General features: G+C 42.4%; 1 protein-coding gene and 1 pseudogene across 1 annotated transcript in view; both read right to left on the reverse strand.

Annotated features, from left to right (window-relative positions):
* Window positions 1-8,971, reverse strand: part of Lypla1 (lysophospholipase I) — a 28,022-nt gene extending 19,051 nt beyond the window's left edge. Inside the window, exons 1-2 of the mRNA XM_005362252.3 lie at window positions 8,806-8,971; window positions 8,272-8,303 (exon numbers count right to left, since the gene is read on the reverse strand). Coding sequence (XP_005362309.1) covers window positions 8,272-8,303; window positions 8,806-8,874 — 101 coding nt within the window. The 5' untranslated portion in view covers window positions 8,875-8,971. The remainder of the gene's footprint in view (window positions 1-8,271; window positions 8,304-8,805) is intronic.
* A 1,154-nt stretch (window positions 8,972-10,125) lies between these two features.
* Window positions 10,126-10,992, reverse strand: LOC102001116 (annotated as a pseudogene).
* Window positions 10,993-12,831: the final 1,839 nt, after the last annotated feature.

Below are 12,831 nucleotides of genomic sequence, written 5' to 3' on the forward strand. Positions count from 1 at the left end.
GGATCTCTGTGAGTTCGAGACCAGCCTGGTCTACAAGAGCTAGTTCCAGGACAGGCTCCAAAACCACAGAGAAAGCCTGTCTCAAAAAACCAAAAAAAAAAAACAAAAAAAAAAACAAAAAAAAGAAGTAAATTTGTAAAGAAGAAAAAAAAGAGGGAGTAAAATTCTATGACTTTGGATTAGGGGATAATGTCTAGATTAACATCAAAAGCACAAGCAGCCAAATAAATAAAAATATGCATTCTAGAATTCACCAGGATTAAACAGTCAGTATGCCTTAAGTTTAAGCACAAAGACAATCAGCAGAATGGGAAATAAAGTTTATAAATCACATTATCTGACAAGAGTCCAGTGTCCAAAATATAGAAAGGACTATTTTAAAATCTACAAACAGACAAAAAACTTTAAGAAATAGGCCAACAATTTGAATAGTATTTCTCCAGAGAAAATGCAGATGGCAACAAGCCACACGAAGTCCTGCACACCATCAGCCATTAAGAAATGCAAATTAAAACCCACAATTAGAAACCACTGAATGGCCAGAATAAAAACAGAAGCCCAGTTGTTAAGAACGCTTGCACAGCATTTGTTTGAGCCCAGAACAACATTGAACTTGGACGTGGAGTAAGTTCAATCCAGCACACCCTCAGGAAGATCAAACTTTCAAGGTCATCCTCTGCACAGGGAGCTAGGCCAGCCTGGGCTACACAAGACCTGTCTCAAAAAGAAGGAGAAGGATGGAGAGGGAAGAGTAGGAGAGAGCAAGTAGGGCTGAGAATGAAGAGAAACCAGACCCATCTGATGGCTGAACGTAAATCTGGGTCTGGGGAGGCAGTTGTGGCAGTAAAGTGCCTGCCTTCCAAGCATGCTGAGCCAAAACCCCAAATACACATTTAAACAAAAACAACAGGGAGAGAGTAGAAAAAGGCAGGGTCCTGGGACTCACTGACTAGCTAATCTAACCTACTGGGTAAGTACTGGGCCAGTAAGAAATAATAAAGTCTGACGGTTTCTAAGAATGACGCGAGGCTGTCCTCTGGTCCCTGTGCTCACATGTGCACTTCCTTGCCTGCACAAAAGAAATGGAAAGTGGCACCACCACCGTGAAAATACCTCGGGTGGAATGCTGATCCACCATTTCTCCTCTGGCACAGAGAATTAAACACCGAAGGACATGCAACTAATTGTATATGAGTGTTCAGAGTTGTATCATTCTTAGTGGACCAAAGGTGGAAATGACCCAAATTTTCATTAATTCTAGAACTGTATAGTCATTCAATGGATTAATTGGTAATAAAAAAGTGTAAGATTCGTGGCAGCAGAGACAGCTCAGGAGGTAACACACTTGTTCTGCAAGTACGAAAGCACCCATGAAAAAGCCTCGCATGGCTGCTCATATCTAGAGTCCCAACCCTGGCAGACGGAGTCAGTATCCAAGAGCTTGCCAGCCAGCCTAATCCAAACAATGCCTTTCTAATGCAGTGAGAGAACCTTTCTGAAGTCAGTAAGGCAGAGTGCCAAAGAGGCCCCTACATGTGTGCACAGGGGCACGAGTATCTGAATGTTCACACGCACTTACCACCACCACCCAATGGAAAATGTAGGATTTTCTAAGTCACAACTGTGTAATAGGATCTCACAAAAGAAATGTAAAGTGTATAAGGTTGAGAGACATCAAAAGATAGGTCTGGGTTGGTAATACAAGTCAGGATAGAAAGTGAATTAGGAAGAACACTTTGAACTCACCAGGATAGGATAAAGGAGTATTTTCTCTGAATTTATCAAATGCTAATGGACTGAACATTATTAATGTAATTCTTGACTGTAACTATTGTATATAGTTATTGTACTTATTGTACATAGTTTTTCTATGTTAGCTAAAACCGCCTCTTTTTATTTTAGACAAAAAGGGGAAATGCTGTGAGATTTTGCTTGTGTTCTGACAAATAAAGCTTGCCTGGAGGTCAGAGGGTGGAGCTAGCCACGGGAGGTCTGTAAGACGGGGGAGAGGAAATGATACCTTTGGGGTGGAGAGAGGAAGTGGTAAGGTGGGGTGTAGACAGGAGCTCTGCCCTTTTTGGTCTAAGCAGTGGGGCAAGAGGTGACCATGGCTGGTCCTTTACTTCTCTGATTTTTCAGCTTTTACACTTATCTCTCACTCTGGGTTTTATTATTAAGACTAATTAGGATCGTGCTTCAACCCTGAAAAGCATTATGCCATGTGAATCAAGCCAAAGAAGCCCAAGGAGTCTGAGTTCCCTGGTACTCAATACTCAGTACGAAATATCCAGAATAATCAACACCATGGAAAATGAACAACTGAGTCGTGCCTGAGAGAAGAGTAAACTGTCTTTTGTGGGAGGTTGGAAATATTCAGCAGTTAAGGCAGTGAGGATCTTTGCAAATAAACTAAAATCACCCAATCATATATTTTAAAGGTGTGAATTTTATGGTATGTGAATTACATCTCAATAAACAATAACAACTGTGTCCCAGACACAAAATGATAAAAATTCTTACATAAGAAAAACAAAAGAAGTGGGCATGGTGGCCATGCCTTTAAATACAGCACTTCAGAGGCTGGGGCAGGGGGATATCTGTGAGTTTCAACATCAGCTTTGTCTCAGTCAATCTGTATTCAGTCCTTTCTGATTTTTTTATGGATACAAGAATTTAACACAATATTTAACCAATATTCAAAACCTAATCAGAGCTGTTCTACAACCTCCATGCACACATGAATGAATGTATGTGTGTGTGTGTCTGAGAGAGACAGAGCACAAAACCTAATAATAAATGTGTATAATCCAAGTGTGTGGCAGTTTGTCTGGTTTAGAATTTTTGTTTGTTTGTTTGAAATGGTCTTGCTGGGCTTGAGAGATGGCACAGTGGTTAAACTCTCTTGTGCTCTTGCAGAGGACCAGCGCTAGATGCTCAGCACCAATATGGTGGCTGACAGCCACCTGTAATCCCAGTTCCAAGGGATCCAATAGACACACACAAGGTACACACACATGTATGTAGGCAAAATACTCATACACACAAAATAAAAATTAAACTAAAAATTAAAAAAAATATAGAGAGAGTCTTGCTATGTAGTCCAGGCTGGCGTGGAGCTTCCAAACCTCTTGCTCCAGCATGCATGTACTAGAGGGCCTATATTGTGTACCTCACAACCAGCTAACATTCAAGAGTCCAGGGGGATTGAATAAACCCTATACACCCATTCCAATCTGCTTATCTTTGAGAAGAGACTGCAAAGTAAAGCACGATGTCCATTATGTTCCCTATTGTGTAATAGCAGCAATGACTCTGCCCTGACCTTTGCAAGGAATTTCCCTGTAACATCTAAATTCTCATCAGTCTTTCCACATAACTGGCCAAGGGCAAATGGCCTAACATAGTGTGGATCCTTGAGAGTGGACGTAAAGCCAGACCTGCAAAATGACATGGAAATGTGAGACCAGAGACTACTATGCAAATATACCAGGAAGCAAAAGTGAGAAGCCGAGAGGCTGGAGGAAAGAACCTTAGGGAGCTGGTTAGTTATAAATCCATTAGTAAAAATATTGTGAAAAAAAGATTACCTTTAGTAATGCCAAACACCTCCTTACAAAATACTCTGAAATATTTCAATATTAAATATGTAAGCATTTAGCATTTTAAATGTTATATTCAATTATTATTCATAATTACCAGGCACCATCATAACCAACTGATAAAAATAAAATATCATTAATACTGTAACAAGAATTGAAATCGTGTGTACCTGAGACAAAAAGCAACAGAATCACTCAACTGATAAATGCACTGCAGCCAGCCTGCCGAGACTGTCCCAGAAACAAGCCACCACCACCCAAACTGAACCTTGATTCTGATTCTTGAACAGCATCAAGGTCATGAAAGGCAAAAAAGAACTAATCCAGATAAAGACTGAAGGACATAAATAAATGTAACCCATAATCCTGGACTGGATCAAATCAACTGGAGGAAATATGAATGTAGTTGGGAGATTAGATGGTGACATTATCAGCACTGATGGCTATACTGTTATCGTGTGGGAATGTCCTTGTCCATAAAATTACGCACTGAGGCTGGCAGACAGCTCCAAGGGCAAAGAGGACACTTGCCATCAAGCTTGATGACCTTTGCCCTGGGACCTACATGGTAGCAGCACTGTCCTTTGGTTGCCACATGCATACCCCTCCATAAATAAAAATATAATACATTTTGTGAAATACACACAAGTATAAAGAACTAATAAGGCAATATGGCTGCAACTCCTTTTTTATGTTTGTTTGTTGAGGCAGGATTTCTCTGCGTAGCCCTGGCTGTCCTGGAACTGCACCTACCACCTGAGTTCTGGGATTAGGAGTGTGCCACTATGCCTGGCTAACTTTTTAACTTTTTTTCTTTGAGACAAGCCTCATGCAGTCCAGGCCAGCCTCAAATCTTCCAAGCTCATTGTGTCATGATAGTTTATGACTGAACTTCACACTACTTTGCTTGGTTTTGTGAAGTATCAGTCATCAAGCCCAGAACTGCCTGCATGTTAGGAAACACTCTACCAACTGAACCAGACACCTCTGCAACTTATTCCTAAAGAGTTTAGAAACATTTACAATTGGGTAATCTGGCTGAAAGATATATGAAGCTATAAGTGCTATTTCAGAAACTTTTGTGTGTGAAAATTATTTTAAAAGGAAAGGTTAAACTAAGTTAAAACCCAACAGTAATGGAATATAATCTGTTAAATTAGTCTTTGTCCACACACATATGTGCAGGAGCAAACCAACTGCTAAAAACATTGGGTGAAAGTTGGATGAAGAACCATCTTCATAGTCTCCAAGTATTTTCATGCACATCCCTTGCTCCTCTGTTTTAATAGTTCCATGAATAACTCAAGCTGCTACCAACTCACTACAATCCTGTAGCCATGTGTCGCCACTCTAGGCCAGGACTGGCTTTTTAATTAAAAGGAGAAAATCAATACAGAAAGGAAACCTGGAAAAGACCACCTTAACAAGTACAAGTGACCTGTAAGAATTAGGGGTCAGGGCCAGGCCCCAGGCCCCACACATTTAACCCCAGCATTTTGGAGGGCAGAGGCAGGTAGATCTCTGTGAGTCCGAAGCCAACCTGGTCTACAGAGCAAGAGTTCCAGGATAGCCAGGGCTATACAGATAAACTGTCTCAAAATAACAGCAACAAAAAGAATAATAAGCCAAATGGCATCACTCTTCTCAAAAACAGAAACGTTCTGCCACATAAGAGACAGATTTACCAGCCAAATGCATGTGTGACAGCGAATCGGATTGCATTACTCAGGCAACCAGGCAGAACCTGCACATATGCTGCATTAGATGATGTTAAATGCCCTGCATTAGATGATGTTAAATTTGATAACTGCTCCGTGGTTATATAAGATATTGTCCTTATATAAAAAAAGCATTCAGTTTATATATAGCTTTTAAGAGTTACGTGGCATATAGGGCACACAACAATCGCATCTGCGATTTACCCGCACACCAGTATAGCAAGCATATGTATGTCAGTAAGGAAGAGATTAGTAAACCTAGATAAAGAGGTTAACAGATCTATGTTATTCTTGAAACTTCTGTAAGACTGGAAATATTTCAAAACAAAAGTTTTTAAATGCTATAAAAATAAAAAGACTATCTGGGCTGTAAAATTTCAATGCATTTCATTCCCTCTTTAAACATATTAATGTTCTGATTCTTTTGCCATACAATTGTAGCATTTTCAAATTACAAAAGCTGTTTTTTATAGAGAACTGACTGCATGCAATACAGAAGAGGATTCCCTCAACGTTCATTTTAAGTTATTATATATTACACATGTAAGCATAGAGAATGACTTCTGTTACAGGTCTCAACACCATTGCTGCTTCTAGACTGGCTGGTTCTGAGTTTCACCATATATTCACGGAATTAATTCAGTTAACAGTTCCTTAGCGATAGTTCATAAGGTATTTCCATAGTTTGATGTTTTTTACTTTATATAAGCAACTGTAAGAAGAAACCACTCACTCCCTGCCACAGAAGCTTCTGGTATTTCTTTTTTGTTTTTTTGGTTTTTGAGAGACAGGGTTTCTCTGTAGCTTTGGAGACTATCCTGGAGCTAGCTCTTGTAGACTAGGCTAGCCTCGGCCTCAAAGATCTCCCTGCCTCTGCCTCCAGAGTGCTGGGATCAAAGGTGTGCGCCACCACCGCCTGGCTGGCTTCTGGTACTTCTAACCTGATTTTGTTCCTTCACACTTCCACTCTTCAGCTCGAGGGATCTGGCCACACTGGATCTGCTGAGCACCTGCTTACACTAAACTTTTTTTCTTGTTTTGCTGCACTTGGTCCAGAAGACCAAGCTGTGAACAAAATAGAAGAACTAGACAAGACAAAACAAAAAACAACACTTTTAAGAACTAGGAATGGGACCGAAGAGATAGTAAAATGTTTGTCTTCCTTGTAAGCATGAGGACGTTAGTTCAACCCAAGAAACTATGCAAAAAAGAAAAATATTAAAAAAAAAGAAAAAGAAAACGCAGGGGCGAGAGTGATAGTTGAGTGGTTAAGAGTCCTTGCTGCTCTTGTTCTTGCAGAGGACCTGGGGTAGGTTCTCAGCACCCACACCAAGGCTGACCACATCCACAACTCCAGTTACAGGCCATCTGAGAGCACCAGAAACACACACACACACAGTGCACCTACGTACACGCAGGCAAAGCACTTAAAACATTCAAGGCTGTGTTGTCCAGCCTCCACATACATGTACACACACACACACACACACACTGTAATTTAAAAATTTTAAAAATCTAACCCTTGCTGGGAGGTGTTAGCACACCTTTAATCCCAGCACTCAGGAGGCAGGGGCAGGTGGACCTCTGAGTTTGAGGTCAGCCTGGTCTATAGAGTGAATTCCAGAATAGCCAGGGTTACACAGAAAAATCCAGTCTCAAAAAACAAAACAAAAATCTAGCTAATACATCTAATCTCTAAAGTTATGAGGGTGAGACACAATTAGTACCTTAAAGGGACAACTAGTCTAGCTCAATGCTTCATTCATTCATTCTTTCAGAGACAAGGTCTCACTATGTTGCCCAGGTTGATCTCAAACTCCAGGGTTCAAGCAAACTGCCTATCTCAACCTCCTGAGTATTTGGAACAATGGGCCTAATAAATCCTCACAAAAAACATTTAATAATATTTTATCTTTTTTGTTTTGTTTTGTTTTCAAGACAGGCTTTGGAGCCTGTCCTGGAACTAGCTCTGTAGACCAGGCTGGTCTTGAACTCACAGAGATCAGCCTGCCTCTGCCTCCCGAGTGCTGGAATTAATATTTTATCTTTGGAGCTATTTTTAACCAGCTAAAAAAAATTAATCTTTTTTTTTATGCACACAGGTGTTTTGCCTGCATGTCTGTGCGCCACATGAGTGCAGCCTCTGTGGAGGCCAGAAGAGGGATCAGCTCTCTTGGAACTGGAGTTACAGATGGTTGTAAGCCACTATGTGGGTGTTCAAAATTAAACCCAGTTCCTTTGGAAGAGCAACCTGCGCTCTTAACCACTGAGACACTGCCCTAGTTTCAACTTTAATTTTTAACAACAGTCCCATGTAACCCAAGTTCCAGTCAGATCATCGCTGAATTAAACACGAGAAAACCTCTCAGCAGAAAAAAAGAATGACCAACAGAAAATCATAACCTAAAGTTAGTGCAGCATGGACCGATGATAACTGACTGAGGTAAAGCTTCTGTACGGCACATACAACGCCCTGGGTGTGGTCTCCAGAACCACAAGAACAAAGCAAAATCTGTTTGGTAAGCCTCCAAATTAATTTTGGAGTTGCTGCTTCTGCCTTTTCTTTTTTGATTTTCTTTTTTAAGGGATCATCCACTCTCTGATCTGGGCCTCCATATGCTTCGTGTGACTGTTATTTCTCTTAACAGACTCAATTAGTCCTTCTCAACCTGCTCTGAAACTTTAATTCCCCTGGAAAGCTCTCGATTGCCCGCTGCCTCTCTGCACACTCCAGTCCTCTCTGCCATCCAATGCCCATCCAAAGAGCAGTTCATTTTAACATGTTCCAGAGACAAGCTCAAAGACTCGAGGGAGGAAGTCTGGGGGGGGGGGGTCTCCTCGCCGGGCTATGGGAAATGCGACTGGCAATTTTCAGTCTTCGTCAGCATGCAACCTTTGACCTGTAAACAGCTGCATGACCCCATCTCGTTCTTGTTACTAATAACGGTACCTACCCAGTATCTCCCAATCCGTGAAGGAAAATAACCTAAAAGAGAAGAAGACAAAATAAGCCCACACTGAACTGTTAACACACTGTAGCTTTGGCTTAGTTACAAAAGCGAATGAAGGGCCTAAAAACTTAACAACGGAACACTGTTCCGCGAGTTAATTAATTTCTATACGCCTTCCTTTTCATTCCTAAAATAATGCGGCATTTCAGCGCTGAGAGGCAAATCACAGTCTGATCAAGATAGTCGTCTCCCTAAAGTCAAGTCACGAAAGCCTGACACACACAGCCGAATTCTTCCATCACGAAAGTTTCCGGGAGCAAAAGTTAATCTGAGCTCCCGCGGCACAGACACACACGCCGGGCGGCTGTTTCAGCACCAGCCCTCGGCACTGCTTCTGGGGTGAGGAGTGAGCGGCAGGCAGGCAGGCTGGGGTTCCCAGCTCCGACCCGGGAGAGCCCGCGGGGCGGCGCGGGCGCACCCACGCGCGGCGGCCTGGCTCCCCGCGACGCCCCTGGGCCCCCAGCCCCCGCCACTCACCGCGGCGGTGGCCTTCCGGGCAGCGGGCACGACGACGGGCAGCGGGGCCGACATGTTGTTACCGCACATCCACCGGCTGGCGGACAGCGCGTCGGAAGCGGAAGGGAGTTCGGGCGCCCCCGCGGCCGAAAGGCGTGTGAGACGAATCCCTGCCCGCCCCTCCGGGCGCGCGCTCGGGCGCGTGCGCGCCCACGCGCCGCCCCCACCCCTTGCTCCGCGCGACCGAACCCGCCTCGGCCCCGAGCCCCCCCAAACTCCCCCCCCCCGCCCCGACTCGGCTGCGCGTGCGCGTCACAATGCAGCTGCCGCCCAGGTTTCTACACACAGGGTCTCGGCGAGCCGTGGGTGGCCGGATCGAGGCCAGGCGGAGAGAGCTCTCGCTGTGAGCGAATCCCCTATCCCCAGACAGGTCAGCATCATTAACTAGAGGACGGAGATTTACTGCGGTACCAGCCGGTGTAAGCCTGAGCCATGTTTTTGCACGAGTTGCATATCTAATTTAGTGCATACTTGATTGAGTTGAGAAGGTTCAAAGACAGACTTCTGAGGCCAAAATGCCTTGACCTTCAGAAGCCTACAACTGAGTGAGGAAACCAAGAACACAGTTTTTTAGGAAACATTCTTTAAGACTGGGAAGGGATTGATGAACCAAACACTTAAAGACAGTCTACTTTGTTAGATTGTTCATACAAGCCACGCCCACTCCCTCCCCCATCCACTGAGGCGGGCTGATCTTGAGCTTCTGGCCTGAGCTCGCTCTCCTTTCCATCTTCCTCTCAGAGAGGCAGCTTCGCTTCTGTCTCTCTCCCCACTTCTCCACTTCCCCCCCTTTTTTCTCTCTGTTCTCTTCTCTCCCTCTCCTCTAAGTAATAAATATCCAGTTCTATTCTATACGATGTGTCTGCCCATGTGCCTCCTACCCGCTGCCTGCTCACACATAAATACAACAGATCTCTACATAGTTACACTAATATTCTACAACATAAACAAATACAACAGATCTCTACATAGTTGAACTAATATTCCACAACAATTACCCCCAAAAGTCTCCGCCCACCCTTTCCATTATTGCTGTATGTTTTGTTTTTATTTTATTTAGAATGCTATATTAAATGTAGCTTCCTAGTAAGTTTTTGAAGAAATATAGTGTGTACAACTGAGGGTCCATACATGCTAGGGTGTGCATGTAGAAGGCAAAGGGCAGCTTTCTGAAATCAGTTCTCTCCTTCCACCCCGGGCTCCAGAACTGAACTGGGGTCATCAGGCCAGAGCAGCGAGCATGTTTACAAAACCTGCTGAGCCATCTCACCATTCCCAAGATCAAGAGGTCTTTGATGCTTCTATTTCTTCCCATAATGCAGCTTCGATTTTTGAAGTGTCATATTCTCTCATCATATCAAACTGGCTCCACTTCTGGGCTTCTTTCATTTGCTCCTCAGTTAAAGCAAGAGCAAATCTGATCCCTTTAATGTTGAAGTACGGACGTTCCCAGCATTTGGACCACGGCTTTGGCTTCATTTTAACTTTGAGCTTGTTAACAGGCACTTCCTGTCAGGACTTGTGTGGGACCGGCTTCATGTTAACATCAAAGGTGCTGAGCTCCAGGAAGGTGTCTCATAAATACAGCAGGCTGTCGTCCAGCCGCTTCTCCAACTTCACCACCTGGATCTCGTGAATTCGAGGATTATACAATTCAAAACAAATCTCCATACCTTGTCCTTCAATCGTGTTTCTAAGGGTGAAAGGAGCCCCAAGCCCTTTTCCAGACCACTGGATGCAAATCCCCAGGAACTGGCTGGTTTTTCCACTGACATATGGGTCAGCTGTGTTGACATGCAGTATGCTTCTAATGTAGTACTCTGAGATATGAAGCACCTTTCTCCTGTCGAGCATATCTTTTCTTTCTAGCTGAAATTTCAGAGGGTTTGTTCTGCCCCTTGGAGGAATGAATTCAGGACTCAGGAACCTTCTCTGTTCCTCCGGGGTTTGGCGCCAGTCCACCATGACAGGTTTCAGAGGTGACTTGAACCCACTGGGCTCAGAAGGTCCGGTGCTCTGAAGCCAGCTGGGTTCTGTGCTGACACAGAAGACATCAGATGCGAGTGTAGCAAGCCGCGGCCTGGCCGTTCCGAAGCTCCGGGCCAGGTTCAGGGACATCATACAGCCTTCTGCCAAGGAGGCCGCCATGTCTACACACTCTTCTTAGTAATTTTAAGTATCTTCTTGGTGCTCTTGTCAAGTCAGTTGACTTTACATACATTGGTTTACTTTTGGTCTATGTGTTTGTCTCCATTCCTAAAGAAAATTCTTTTGGAATTTTGATAGGGAATGTATTGATCCTGTAGGTCTTTTCACATAATGTAAGCACTTTAACAATATTAATTTTCCAATCCATGAGCATAGATACCTTTCCATTTATTCATTTGTGTCTGCTTTCATTAATGTTATCAGCTTACAGATATTTAATCTCAGGCTAGATTTACTTCTTTTTTTTTTTAATTCCTTGACGTGTGTGTGTTTGTTGTATGTGTGCATGCTTGTGCCATGGCACACATGTGACTGTCAAAAGACAAATTGTGGGACTTGATTCTTTCCTTTCACTCTATGGGTTCTGGGATTGAACTCAGGTTGTTAGTTTTGGCAGCAAGAGCCTTTCCCACTGAGCCATCCTGCTTGCCCTATTTCATGCTATTAAAAATAGGATTGTTTTTCTAAATTCTTTCTGGTATTTTTCTGTTAGCATATATCAATACAACTAGTTTTTGTATATTAACTTTATATTTTGCAGATTTTCTGAATTCGTTACATGGCTCTAACAGTTTTTGATGGAGACTCTAAAGTTTTCTCATAGTGACATCTGCAGAGGAATTTCACTTTGCATAAGCAAAATTTTAATGTATTAAACCCATACTAAGGAAAGTATCAAGTTACCTAGGTAAAGAAAAGACAACTGAATAGGAACATCCAATATTATTAGATTACCAGTTTTCTCAGACTTAATCTACCATGTAATCCCCACTAAAATACCTATATATTTTATTTTAATAACAATTTTATTTAAAATTTTGATTATATGACTTTTAAATTTTATAATTATGAAAGTCGCCAAGATGCTAAAATAATCATGAGAAGATCCTCAAGGGTCTTGAAGAATAGAGAATCTAGAAAGAGCAACTTCAGAGTGGCCACTCAAGAAGCAACTGTACAAGTGTTGTCTGTACCATTTCCATGGCAGCAGCTTCCTGTGTCTTTTCTTCACAGTCTAAGGTGTTTCAAAAATATGTTGAGATCTTTCTTTGTTGCTGCAAAGTGCCTACATGCCTCCAACACTCATCTTCAAAACCCTGGCACTGTTGAGACGTCTTGTGGTCTTAGAAAACATATTCTCAGAGTTGATACCACTGTTGACCTCAAAGATGCTAAGTGTGTTTTAAGTATTGATGTGATATTGCCAGATACAAAGGACTGAAGTTGTTCAAGCAAAAGAAATGTTAGAGCTTTTTCTTTAGACTTAAAGGGCCTCTCTGAACTTAGAAACAGACACTATTGTTTTTGTATTTGGGAATGATTCAGGTGGTATTGTAAAGAAAACAGAAACCATTATGGACATACCAGTTAGCAAGGAACAATTGGATGTAATTTTACTATCTGATTCAAATGTGTATACTTTAGAAAGAATATTTGAAGAAGTAAAGAAAAATTTGCCTTGTTGGGGATTACAAATTGCTCCTGAAAAAAAATACAAAGAGGAGATTTTATTAATTATTTAGGCTATAAAATAGGTTTTCAAAAAAATTAGACCACAAAGGTGCAAATTAGGAGAAATTGATTGCAGACTCTTAATGACAGGTTTCTAGGCATCTGAGTTTGGGTCCAGGTGCTGATTTCTGGGTTTGTCTTTGCTGGCTGGGTGTTTGTTCCTTGGTTTCTGTTTTTACTCTGTATTTTCAGAGAGTGTGTTGGCTGTGTGCTGCCTGTTCTGCTGGTCTGCATAGATGGTGTTTTTTTTTTTGTTTTTTTTTTTTT

Source organism: Microtus ochrogaster, linkage group LG5, assembly GCF_000317375.1.
Source record: "Microtus ochrogaster isolate Prairie Vole_2 linkage group LG5, MicOch1.0, whole genome shotgun sequence".
NCBI classification, from domain to species: domain Eukaryota; kingdom Metazoa; phylum Chordata; class Mammalia; order Rodentia; family Cricetidae; genus Microtus; species Microtus ochrogaster.